The sequence below is a fragment of the Chelonoidis abingdonii genome, chromosome 11, assembly GCF_003597395.2.
Source record: "Chelonoidis abingdonii isolate Lonesome George chromosome 11, CheloAbing_2.0, whole genome shotgun sequence".
Lineage (NCBI taxonomy): Eukaryota > Metazoa > Chordata > Testudines > Testudinidae > Chelonoidis > Chelonoidis abingdonii.
In genome coordinates this window covers 21804538-21817245 of record NC_133779.1, presented here as the reverse complement: position 1 = coordinate 21817245, position 12708 = coordinate 21804538, and the positions used below count along the sequence as shown (strand labels likewise).

Sequence of the window (12708 nt, the reverse complement as noted above, 5' to 3'; positions counted from 1 at the left end):
CGATTCCATCCCCCCCCCCATTTCTAAAGTTTAAGGAGAGTAGAAAGCTAACCTTGATCCTGAAAACATGTATAACCTGGGCCGGGGGGGGGGGGGCAATGAAACATTGATGAGATGGGGAAACCGAGGGGGGACCCCTCACTCCCCCCTGCACCGGAAATCCCTTCACCAAAGTCACCATCCTGAGAATTTTCTTGCCCTGCTCACAGAGCGGCCAACAACGGCACACTCGTCCTCCGAGCGCGAATCGAGAGTCATACCTGGGTGTACTGAGTGCCACGAGGAGTTACAGTTGCTCATGTATGTAAGCATTTAAAGGATTGAGCTTACGGAACACTTTGCGCCATCAATCTCTTGATGCGCTTTACGACTGCGTAGCCATGTCATTGTGCCATTTTTGGTCTTCATATTCACCCATCCTTCGGCGCTCTGCCTGCTCGGCGGTCGTACCAGCACTCCTGCCATGACTACATTGGTGGCGCAGGAATGCGTTGTCAGAAAGACTCTATTAATCGCATGTATGTTGCACAAGGTACTCTTACAGTGGAGACCCTCTTGAATACCCGCTTCTTCGGCGTTCGATGAGTGATCTGCCCTTTCCCATCTCTTCCGCTCTACCCATCGACAGGAGAGCATCGGTAAGGCTACTAGAACTTCTTCCAGCTCAGTTAACTGACCACACACAACCTACAGGTCCTCATGAAACCCTGGCTGTGTTGGTTATAATCCTTCAGCAAGGCCCAGACAAGCCTTCGACGTCGTAAAGTCGCGTACCATCCTAGGCTCAGACCATGCTCGGGTAAGCCCACGCCTCCGGTTTCTTATTCCCCCACCGACCCGAGGCCATGCGGGAGGCCAGCGCTGGACCAGCGCTACCGCCAGTCCCTGCATACTCAAGAGCCTCGGCGGGAGACACCACTTGCGAGGTTCCTGACGCTGATCATAGTCCCCAGCTGGGGGGCATGCTATCCCTCGCTAAACCCAAAATACTACTGTTCAGGTGTATCTGTACCTCAAGTTATATGACATGAACCGCTAGCCTCACACTCCCTCTGCCCAGAAGCGCGGGCAGGAGAAACCCGGAAGTCCACCCTCTTGGACCACTGCCTGTCTGACAGCGTCAGGTCCCAATTAATGTAGCAACTCCCCGTCCGAATGAGAAGCACCAGTCTGACAAATGCTGAGAGTGCCCGCTGGCTTGCTACTTCTCAACACAGGAATTCTATACCATGATGGCACACCACGAGGAGGAGACTACCAACCGGAGAACCTAACGTTCCTGAGCGCCCAAAGCCCCCGTTCTAACCCTGGGAGCTCCCTCCACACGGCGGCGCACCCGTCGCTCCACGATTTGTTCAGCCTATAGATCCTTCTAGAGCCCGCGGATGAGTACAACCAGGGGGACATCCTGAGTCACCCATCTCGCACGCACTTTCAGGTGAGATGAGAGCCAGCTTGTCCGCCCCTGAGTTGATCTCATCAGCAAAAACTGATAGCCATTAACCCAGCTTGTCTTCACGAGAGGAGTGCCTACTGCAACCCACTATACTTTCTGGAGACAAGGATACACATCCACTAGCTAGCTTACGTGAAAGCGAGTCACGCGGAGCTCAGCCCCTCGTTCTTATCAGTGCAGGCAACAACCTGGCTCGGTCAAGGCACCCAGCATGTAGAGCCCTCTCTTTCGCGAGAGCCAGCGAAAGGTATATTTATAGAGGCAACCGCACAGGAGATCCAACAGAGACGAATCCGAACTGTCTGCGCACTCCATGAGCACTGCATTATACACAGCTATGTCCTCTAAGGCGCACGTCATCCTACGATTGCACCTCACAACATGAGACTACGCAGCGCACATATGACCGATGGAGAGGACCGTCTCCCACAAGCCCTTGCATCTCTCAGGCCACTCCCTGCCTGACCCACAGCGCCCGCCGTTTCCCATTTACGGCCTGCGGGGGTTGTGGGGGAACCCAGGCGTCCGGCGGGACCTTCCCCGTGCGACACGCGTTGGGGGCAATGGGGCCCGCCACTATGTGACGACGCAGCGGTTCGCCATCGCGTCCCGTGGAGATATCTCCGGAGGTGTTGTAAAATCCACGAGTGCACGATCCGTCAGGTAGAGGCAGCAGCTGTCCAGCACCTGGGGCACCAGGGGTCAGGTCCGGAGCCGGCCCCCGCCCCCTTCCCAGCCTGTCGAAGCACCATGTCCAGTCCCTGCCTCTGGGGCCGGTGGGCCGGCGCCCCTAAGGGGGACAGGCCCCTGCCACCCTTCCCAGCCCCAGCCAGCCAGTCCCTCCCTGGGGCCTGGGTGGGAGCGGGCCCCTAGACGGACAGGCCCTTGCCCTCATCCCGCCCCCTGAGGCAGCCAGTCCCTGCCTGGGGCGGGTGGGAGCCGGCGCCCCCTAGAGGGGACAGGCCCCTGCCCCATTCCCTGCCCCCCTGAGCCAGCCAGTCCCTGCCCTGGGGCCGGTGGGAGCTGGCGCCCCCTAGAGGGGACAGGCCCCTGCCCCACTCACCTTGATGAGCTTCTCGTCCCTCTCCACGTTGATCTCGGCCGGGTTCCCCTCCTTGGGGGGCTCGTCGGCCGCCTCCCCGGTCTTGCCCAGCAGCTCCTCCTCCTCGGCGCTCACCTCCTCGATCAGATAGTCCGTGATGTTTTTCAGGATGGGGTTCTGGGAGGGCAGGCTCTGGGGGGCGGGGGAGATGGGACAGCTGAGCCAATGGGGGACCACCCAGGCACCTGTGGGGCGGGGGCCCCCCCTTTAGCCACCTCCCACAAGCCCGCGGAGCAGGGCCCCCCCCCTTTAGCCACCTCCAACAAGCCTGTGGGGTGGGGGCCCCCCCTTTAGACACTTCCCACAAGCCTGCTGGGCCATCTGGGAAGAGGGGGGAATAGACGGTCCCCGTGGCCGTAGAGGACGCCCCCAGAATCCTTTGCAGGGTCTCCATGGGAAGCCGTGGTGAGGGGGAATGATGGTGGGAAGCCATGGGGCAGAGGCGTGACCCCCACCTCCCCCCAGGGACTGACCGAGACCTGGGGGGCCTCGCGGGGCTCTCCCGCCCCCCACAGCTGGGTGCGGTCGTCCAGGGTGTGGATGAGCTTGGCCGCCAGCTTGATGTCGTTGCGGACGATCTGCTTGTGCTGCGTGATCCCGTTGATGTTGCGCACGCGGCGGGTCAGGTCGCGGTTCACGCCAGGGCTCAGCTCGCACTCCCGCAGCTGGGGGCGGGGGGGGAAACGGACTGAGCTGAGACGCGGCCACCTCTGGGGACCCCTCGCCCGGCGCTGAGATGCAGCCACCTCTGGGGCAGGGCGGCCGGTTACCCGGGGACCCCTCGCCCGGCGCTGAGATGCAGCCACCTCTGGGGCGGGGCGGCCGGTTACCCAGGGACCCCTCGCCCGGCGCTGAGATGCACCCACCTCTGGGGGCAGGGCGGCCGGTTACCCGGGGACCCCCCGCCCGGTGCTGAGATGCGCCCACCTCTGAGGCAGGGCAGCCAGTTACCTGGGGACCCCTCGCCCGGCGCTGAGATGCGCCCACCTCTGGGCAGGGCGGCCGTTACCGGGACCCCGCGCCGCGCTGAATGGCGCCACCTCTGGGCGGGCGGCCGGTCACTGGGACCCTCGCCGGCGCTCGAGACTGCCAGCCACCTCTGGGGAGGGCGGTCGTTCCCAGGGACCCCCACCTTTGGGGCAAGGAATGTTCATGGACAGAGCCCCCCCCCCGCCAAACTCCACTCAGTGTGCAGCCCCAACGCCCCCACCTGCCCCCAGCCGCGGCCTTACCCGGATTGTCTGCAGCTCCACAAATCTCCTTGATGTTCACGCTCCGTTGAAAGTCACCAGCCCCTGCGGAAAACTGACGCAGACGCCGGAGTTAGGCCTGGCACAAGGAAACCCCCTCAGCCGCCCGCCTCTTCCGCCCCCCGGAGGACGCACCTACTCCTCTCGGCTGGGGGTCGACAGGGCCACACGCATGAACCGGGGTAGCGCTTGCAGAGCTGGGGACAGAGATGGGGGTGTTAGGAAGGGGACCGGATCAGAGCCCCCCCGCTCGCCCGCCCCCAGGCTCACCGCCACGATCTCGCCTGGGAGATGTGGGGCGATGTTGCGCATGAAGAGGGAGCAGGTCTTGGAGGGGGCGCGTTTGCACTCCCCGCTTCGTCGCTGCCGCCGCCTCTTCCTCTTCCTCCTTCGCCGCCTTCTCCTCCTTGGGCTTCTCCTCTGCGCCCACGCCACAGAGTTAGGGGGGTGTCCGTTCCCGCCCCCCGAGCCAGCCAGTCCCTGTCATGGGAGAAGCCAGTGCCCCAGAGGGGACAGGCCCTGGCCCATCCCCGCCCCCCCCGAGCCACCAGTCCTGCCCATGCCCTTCCGCCAGCCAGTCCCGGCCAATAGCAGTCCCCTCCCCGCACTAGTTCCCTGTCGCCCGCCCCCCCCGAGCCAGCAGTCCTGCCCTGGGGCTGGGTGGGAGCCGGCGCCCCTAGGGGGACAGGCCCCTGCCCATCCCCATCCCCAAGCCAGCCAGTCCCCACCCTGGGGCCGGGTGGGAGCCGGTGCCCCCTAGAGGGGTCAGGCCCCTGCCCCATTCCCCGCCCCCCAGAGCCAGCCAGTCCCTGCCCTGGGGCCGGGTGGGAGCCGGCGCCCCCTAGAGGGGTCAGGCCCCTGTGTGTCTCACCCTCCTTGCCCTCGGCCCGGCCGCTCTCGGACTCGCTTTCGGACTCGGAGACGCTCCCCTCGTCGTAGCTGTCGTCCCCGCTGCGCTTCCGCTTGCGCTTCTTGCTGGCCTGAGAGGGGAAGGGGGCGACCGGTGAGCAGGAAAGGGGGCAGGGCCTGCGAAAGGGGGGAGGAGCAAAGGGGACGCGGGGGCACTTCAGGATCCACCTTTTTGGCCTCTTTCTCTGCTTCTTCCTCCTTCTCCGGCTTCTCCTCTTCCTCCTCCTCGGACTTCTTGGCTTTCTCCTCCACCGGCTCGTCGCTGTCAGCCTGGGGGAGCGAGGGGCACTCGTCAGAGACCCTCCACCCCGAGGGACCCCACCTGCCTCCCCCCCCAACAGTGACAGGATAACAGTGGCTACCCGGCCCCTTCGGATAGTGCCTATCACCCTGGCGCCTGGGCGAGCAGGCCCGGTGGGGAAACCGAGGCACGGCAGCGCCGGCTCCCCCTGACCTGTTTGCCTTCCTCTTTCTTGTCCTCTTTGTCCGAGCCCTTGCGCTCGGCGTCGGACAGCCGGGCCTCGTCCTTCTTCCCCGCCTCGGCCTTGTCCTGCCTCTCCTCCTCTTCCTCCTGATCCAGGATCTTCAGGTCATTCTCTGTGCCCCCCTCCATCTTGATAACGGCTGGAGGAGGAGGAGGAGGAAAAACGGGCGAGGGTCAGTCTGGGGTCGTCGGCACGGCACGGCCAAGACCCCTGCTCCGCCACGGCCAAGTTGCTTCCCAATAAGAGAAAAGAAACAGCGGATAAAAGATCTACTACTGCTGCCGCCGGGGGAGGATCCCCCTTCAGCTCCAGCGGTAGGAGGCACCCGTCTTTGGACTCCAAGGTCAGGCGTTTCCAGCCCTGTCGGCTCCCTGCACGGACAGGGTCTTTGGATCCGAACGACGTGGGTTTCGGGGCGCCCCCCTCCCCGATACCTTCAAAACCAAAGCCCGCCCGTTCCAGGTCCCGCTTACCAGCGTCCAGCATCTTCACGATCGCGGTGGCCTTGTCGATATCCAGCTGCAAGTTCTCGAACCAGCCATTGTCCATGAGGTAGAGAAAGACTCGGAGCCGGTTCTGCAGGGCGCCGTGAGCCTCCTGCTTCCTCCTCCCCGCTTCGTCCGGGTGGTACTTGGAGCGAAACCTTCGAGCCGGCAGGGAAGGGCGGCGAGGCGGGCGGGGAGGGGGGGAAGGCAGATGAGGAAAGATCAGAACGGGGCGCGGTGGAGGGAAGCCGCTTACCTTGGGCCTCTAAAAGGAGCTGCACATGCAGGTTGCGTTGGAAAAAATTCAGGGCAGGGAGGACGGGGGGAAGCCAGGACAAGCCCCCCGCCCCTGGATCTTACTTATTGACGATTCACGCCAGACACTGGTGAGGAAAAAATGATTTCGCCACATCGGGGGGTTGTTTTTTTTGTAGCTACGCTCTAAAGTTCGCTACCGGGCAGGTTCGACCCTCTCAGCCAAGTGCCTGGGGGATGCCGTTCGAATTGGATCCTCGCTCGGATTGCGCGGAGCCAAGCGAGCCGAGAGCAGGTCGGGGTGGGCAGATTGAGGGTTCAGATGCCTGGGTTCGCTCCCCAGCTCTGCGAGGGGAGCCAGGACTCCTGGGTTCTCCCCCCTGCTGTTTAGACGGGGAACTGTGTGTGTGTCTGTTGGGATTGATCAACCATCGCTCTGCCGGGCAGAACGGGGGGGGCCAGATCCCGTCTGGATGCCTGGGACCTGGACCACTGGGCTTCTGTTCTTCACTCCACTTCTAATCTGTTGCCAATCGCTTCCCCTACCCTTTGCCTAGCTGGAGCACGCGGTCTTTGGGGCAGAGAAGTTAGGGGACACCTGGCTGGACCCTAGCACTCCCCACCTGTAGATTCGGGCTTAACTGGGGACTCAGATCTTGGTCAGGGGGGAGCCTTAAGGCCGACCGTAACCCCAGAGTTTTACCGGCTTTAGGCGCCTAACTCCCCTGGGTCGCCAGACGCCTAAATTCCTTGAACTAAACCAAGATTCTGGGCTGGAATTTACGTTTTCGCCCTGGTTTTCAAAGGGCAGGGGGGCAATCGAGACCCCCCCCCCCACTGTTCCCACCTCAGGAGGAGGAGGGAAGGCAGATCTAATTGTTTTCTCGTACTGTGTTGGCTGGTTAGTTTTTTGATTTTTTGTTTTTGTTTTTTAAAGAGCTGAGGTCCGATCGAATAAGACAGAACGTGTGTCATACATACACTCAGGATCAACTCCAGCTTTTTCCGACGGGAGCCTGAGAAATTCCTTCGGTGGTTTTTAACCACTGGGCGCTTTATTTTGGCTACGGAGTGGCGGGCACTCGCTCTCTCTCGCCGGGCGGTTTAGTGAAACCGAAAACAAAACAAACGAAAAAAAATCCCGGGTCGGGTGGGTTTGGTTTTTTCCCCCGCGACTGGCTGTCTGATTCCTGACCACTGTACATTCAGCTAGGCACTGCATTGCGCTCAGTGCTCGGCCCTGGCTATCTAGCTAAAAAAAATCACGGGCGAGAGAGAGGAGCCGGAACAAAAAAAAAAAAAAAAAATCAGAGAGATTAGTTCTTCCAGTGACGGCAAAAGAACTTCTGATTTAATTCTCTTGAATTTCGCACTGGAAGGAGGGAAAAGGGGTCAGTTAACATTATCAGCCCCACACACACACCACTCCTCCCCAAAAAGAAAAATTAAGCCTTAGCGGGGCCCAACAGAACCATACCGCAGAAGTGCACACAACAATGCTTCCTACGTTCACCGATTGGGGCGTCGTACCCCTGATTTTGTCAAGCAGGGGAAACTGAGGCATGGTGCATTATGCCCTCATTCTGGAAGGTTGTGGGGGCCGTAGACATGGAGGGGCTGGGAGCCAGGACTCCTGGCGTTCTCTCCCCGGCTCTGGGAGGGGAGTGGGCTGGTGGATTAAGGCAGGTGGGCTTGGGAGCCAGGGACTCCTGGGTATCTGTCTCCCTGGCTCTGGAAGGGCTGAGTGGGGGCTGGTGGTGGGTTAGCAGCAGGGGGCTGGGGCCAGGACTCCTGGGTTCTCTCCCCAGTGATGGGAGGGGAGTGGGGGCTGGGGGGCTAGAGCAGGGGGGCTGAGAGGTAGTGTTGTCTAGTGGCAAGAAGTCAGGATGCCTTGTATCTATACCAGGCTCAGATACGCGGCTGTGGACAAACCATGTCTCGTCGTGCCTCAGTTTCCCCTCCCGCCCTGTTGCCTATCTGGACTGGACATTTTGGGACGGGGACTGTGGCTTGCTGGTGCCTGGCACAAGGTCCCTCCTTCCCCCCGCCCCAAAGTCAGCGGGGCCTTGTCATCCATCGTTCTCTGATGCTGCCAGCACAATAGGACCCCCAATCTGCTTGCTCTGCGGCTTATAGCCGCTACTGTCACACGTCCAACAAACCCTGCCTGTTTTACAGAGGGGGAAACCGAGGCAGGAGGAGCAACTCATCAGAATGGAGAGAACTAGCTCCTACCCCTCACGTTCTCTCCACACTTGCCTGCTCTGGGCCGATCCCAACCAGAACTCTGCCTTGCCAGCCCGCAAGGCCAACGCCCGCTCCGGCGCATGCACTGAGCGCCGGGGAGATGGGGGGCCAGGATCAGCTCACGGGGAGCATCCAGGCTGGGGAGATGGGGGGCATCTCTTCGCTCGAACAAACGAGGCGGTCTGCACGGCATCGGAGGAGCCGGGCCCCGAGGTGCCAAAACTGAGCAAAAAGTGGCTTAAAACGACACTCCCCACCTGAAGCCCTGTTCCGTGGGGAAACCACGGGAGAGATCGGACCGCCCAGAGCTCTCGGGAAGTGGCGCGGGCCCAGAGCTGGGCTCGGGAGGGGGATAGCTAAGAAGCTGGTGACAGAAGAGGCAAGGAATGTGGACGCGGGGTCAGCCACACCTGGTCAGCCTGTGTTCTAAGACAGGGATCGGAACCACCGGGCCATTGGTGGCAATCCCCCACCCCGGCCCGAGATCAGAACCGCTGGCCTGTGGGCAGCAGCCTTCCCAGCTCCCCTCCGCTGGATCAGAACCGCCCAGCCGACTCCCCCCAACCCCGTCCAACCGGATCAGAACAGCAGCACCCCCACCCCCACCACCTCCTTGCGGCAGTGGATCGAAACTCGCGGCCTGTGAATTCCAACCTCCCTGGCACCGAATCCAGACCCCCTGCCCGCGCCCCAGAACTCCGGCCCTGCTGGGTCCGGCCCGGATCTCACACACACACACGGGGGAAGCTGGGGCCGCGCCCTGCGGCGGACGTACCACTCCTCGTCCTTGTGCGCCAGGAAGAAATCCTGCATCTGCTGGCGCCGGAAATCCAGCTTGTAGTCGTTGTAACGCTTGACGGCCTCTGTCTCGTCCACCGAGTCGTCCAGGGACAGCAGGAACTCCTTGAAGCTCTTCATGACAGGCGGGGCCATGCCCACGTCCACCTCCGCGATGTTGCCCAGTCTGCTTTGGGGCGGGGGCAAGACCGTCAGTGTGCGCAGGGGAAGGGGGAGGTGGGTCGGGAGGAGCAGGAATCGGGGTATTTACCTGGCTTGGATGGGCAGGAGATGGTGCTGCTGCATGACGTGCATATCGGGATGCGCCCAGGGCTGGGGGGGCCCGTAGGTAGGGCCGGCGGTCGCCCCGCTGTAGGGCATCTCATACCCGCTGTGGTAGGGGTCAGTGCTGTGTTCATCCCTGGGGGGGCGGGGGGGGGAAGATAGGTGAGAGGTCAAAATCGCTTTGGGTGAGGCTGGGGTCTGCTAGAAAGCCCCGGGGGGTAACCAGTTAGTTCGTTTATCAGGTGAGGTCATGATTAACTAATGCGTCACGTGTAATCATCACAGTTTGGCTACCGTTAAGTTGCAGGATGACAGACGATTAGTAATTGGAAGGGATACGACGGAGGTCGATAAAATCGGGACCGACGCAGAGAACGCAAGCAAGGACTTGTTATTTACTCCTTCTCCTAACGCACGAACTAGGGGGTCACCCAATGAAATGAAGAGGCAGCGGGTTGGAAACAAACCAAAGGACGTATTTCTTCATGCAACGCACCATCAGCCTGGGGAACTCCTCGCCAGAGGACGCCGTGAAGGCCAAGACCATAACAGGGTTCAAAAAAAGAACTAGCGAAGTTCACGGAAGACGGGTCCGTCAGTGACTACTAGCCAGGCTGGGCAGGGAGGGTGTTCCCCAGCCTCTGTTTGACAGGAGCTGGGAATGGGCAACAGGGGATTGGTCACTGGATGATCCCCTGTTCATCTGGGGCACCTGGCATTGGCTACTGGGCTAGATGGACCTTTGGTCTGGCCGAGTCCGGCTGTGCTTATGCTGGATAATTATCTATTAGATATCTAAGGAAATAGGGCTGAACTCAAGGCCTGTCAGAGTTTAGCTTAGTCATCCTAATGTTAAGATATACTTGACATAAGTCAGTGGTTCTCAACCAGGGGTAGGCATTCCCCCGGGGGGTACGCCGAGGTCTTCCAGGGGGTACATCCACCGGGGTTGGCAACCGGCGGCACGAGTGCCAAAGGCGACCCAGGGGCTGATTTTTAATGGCACGCTTCTGCCAGCCAGGGTTCTGGCCACCAGCCCCGCTCAGCCCGCTGCCGGCCTGCATGGACGCAACCTGGGCTCGCAGGGGCTGAGCGGGGCAGGCGGCCGGGACCGCGGCTGGAACCCCAGACTGGCAGGGGGCTGAGCAGGGCCAGCGGCCGGGACCGCGGCTGGCAGGGGCTAACCAGTCTGGGGTTCCATCTGCCACCCGCGCTGCTAGTCTGGCATGCGAAACCTTTTACTGCCACACAAAACGCATAAATTAACCCAGACTTGGCACACCCCTTCTCAAAGGTCGCCGACCCCCTGCTTTCGATATTTGCCTAGTTTAAGACAAGCGCCATAAAAAGCCCCAGCGAAGCCAGTACAAACTAAAATTTCCTACAGACGGTGACTTGTTGATATGGCTGCACAGACTATATGCTGAATAGAAGTCCAGTATTTATATCCCAATTGATTTATTTTATAATGATACGGTAACAATGAGAAAACGAGCAGTTTTTCGGTATTAGTGTGGCTGGGACATTTGTATTTTGATGTCTGATTTTGCAAGCGCATAGTTTTAAAGTGAGGTGTAACTTGGGGGTACACGAGAGAAATCAGACTCCTGAAAGGGGGCTGGCAGTCTGGGAACGTCGCGAGCCACCAATATAAGTGACCAGCGAATGACCCGATGCCCCAGGATTACAAGGAAAACGTGTACTGGGAAAAACTGACCGTAAGGTTGATTTTGGATTACAAGATGCCCGGTAGTCACATTTTAACGCCTGCCCTAACCGACGTACGTAAATACCAGTGAGACTTAATAACTATAACCTATGAAAAAGGGGGCACTCCAATATTCTTGGGGGATCATACAAAGAAGGAAAAAACGTCGCCGCTTTGAACGTGAATCTTTGCAGAGAAGGAGGAGGGTGACGGAGGGCCCTGTCTTATGAGGGGAGACGGGATGCATCAGGTGAGGTACTTCCCGTCAAGATAAGGAGGTGTTAGTGCCGTTATACAAGGCACTGGTGAGACCTCATCTGGAATACTGTGTGCAGTTCTGGTCTCCCGTGTTTTAAGAAGGATGAATTCAAACTGGAACAGGTTCAGAGACGGGCTACTAGGATGATGCGAGGAATGGAAAACCTGTCTTACGAGAGGACACTCAAAGAGCTCGGCTCGTTTAGCCGAACCAAGAGAAGGCTGATGGGGGATCTGATTGTTCTCGATAAATAGATCAGAGTGATAAATACCAGGGAGGGAGAGGAATTATTTAAGCTCAGTACCAGTGTGGACACAAGAACAAATGGGTATAAACTGGCCATCAGGAAATTTAGCCTTGAAATTAGATGAAGGTTTCTAACCATCAGAGGAGTGAAGTTCTGGAACAGTCTTCCAAGGGGAGTAGTGGGGGCAAGAGACATATCTGGCTTCAAGACTAAGCTTGATAAGTTTATGGAGAGAATGGTATGATGGGATAGCCTAATTTTGGCAATTAATTGGTCTTTGACTATTAGCAGTAAGTATGCCCAGTGTTCTGTGATGGGATGTCAGATGGGTTGGGATCTGAGTTACTGCAGAGAATTCTTTCCTGGGTGCTGGCTGGTGAGTCTTGCCCACATGCTCAGGGTTTAGCTGATCGCCATATTTGGGGTCGGGAAGGAATTTTCCAGATACCGCCCCCGCGTTCCGCCCCCGCCCCGCCCCCCCTGCGTTCCGCCTGCCCTCCGGGTCTCACTGTCGCTCTCGCCCGGCTGCTGGTGCCGCCCGCCGCGCTCCTCCTCCTAGCTCCTTCTCGCGCGCACGCGCCAGCCCGGCCGGGTCACGATGCAGGAGCCGAGAGCGGAAACGGCGCCGGAAACCGGAAATAACGGGTGGCGCCCGGAAGAGGCAGCGCCCGCCGGCGTGACTCTATGGTGCCGCCCAGGGGCTTCTCCGGGAAGCGAACCGCTGATTGGGGAGCGCGGGCCGAGGTGGGGCGAACTCTATGGTGGGACACGCGAGCTAGAAATTCGCGACCTATGGTAAAGGAAGTGGCTGTGCACACGATCAGGCTGCGAGGGTAGCCCTCTATGGTCGGGAGGTTATGGACGCTCTAGTGTCGGGGAACTCTATGAGACCTGGCAGAAGACGCTCTAGTCTGGCTGCACTCTATGGTACAGAGAGCGACGCTCTAAAGGAAAAGGCTCCAACTCTATTGTCTGAGCAGGCACGCCGTATGTCTCTGAAGTGGGAGGGGGTGCGTGGACCTCTAGGGGATGGTACTCTATGGTGCTGGCAGAGCGCCGCTCTAAAACCACACACCACTCTATGTGTCAAGCAGAGAGCTCTAGCCATTCCTCACTCTATGCACAAGAGGACGCTCTAGGGAAGGGAAAACTCTATGATGGCAAAGCCCCCACCCACCCCACCTCCCGGAACTGCCTGGGTTCTTCCCGGCTCTGGGAAGGGGAAGTGGGGCTGATGGGTTTA

At 59.8% G+C, this 12708-nt stretch overlaps 1 protein-coding gene across 1 annotated transcript in view; it reads right to left on the bottom strand.

Moving 5' to 3' along the window:
* The window catches only part of SRRT (serrate, RNA effector molecule), an 11609-nt gene extending 1418 nt beyond the window's left edge, over nucleotides 1–10191 (bottom strand). Inside the window, 15 exon segments of the mRNA XM_075071332.1 lie at nucleotides 543–672; nucleotides 2493–2690; nucleotides 3032–3223; nucleotides 3786–3863; nucleotides 3944–3987; nucleotides 3990–4005; nucleotides 4079–4139; nucleotides 4141–4228; nucleotides 4680–4788; nucleotides 4886–4987; nucleotides 5172–5341; nucleotides 5676–5845; nucleotides 8965–9153; nucleotides 9238–9452; nucleotides 10168–10191. Of these exon segments, the coding sequence (XP_074927433.1) occupies nucleotides 543–672; nucleotides 2493–2690; nucleotides 3032–3223; nucleotides 3786–3863; nucleotides 3944–3987; nucleotides 3990–4005; nucleotides 4079–4139; nucleotides 4141–4228; nucleotides 4680–4788; nucleotides 4886–4987; nucleotides 5172–5341; nucleotides 5676–5845; nucleotides 8965–9153; nucleotides 9238–9452; nucleotides 10168–10191 (1786 nt within the window).
* Between the last annotated feature and the right edge of the window lie 2517 nt (nucleotides 10192–12708).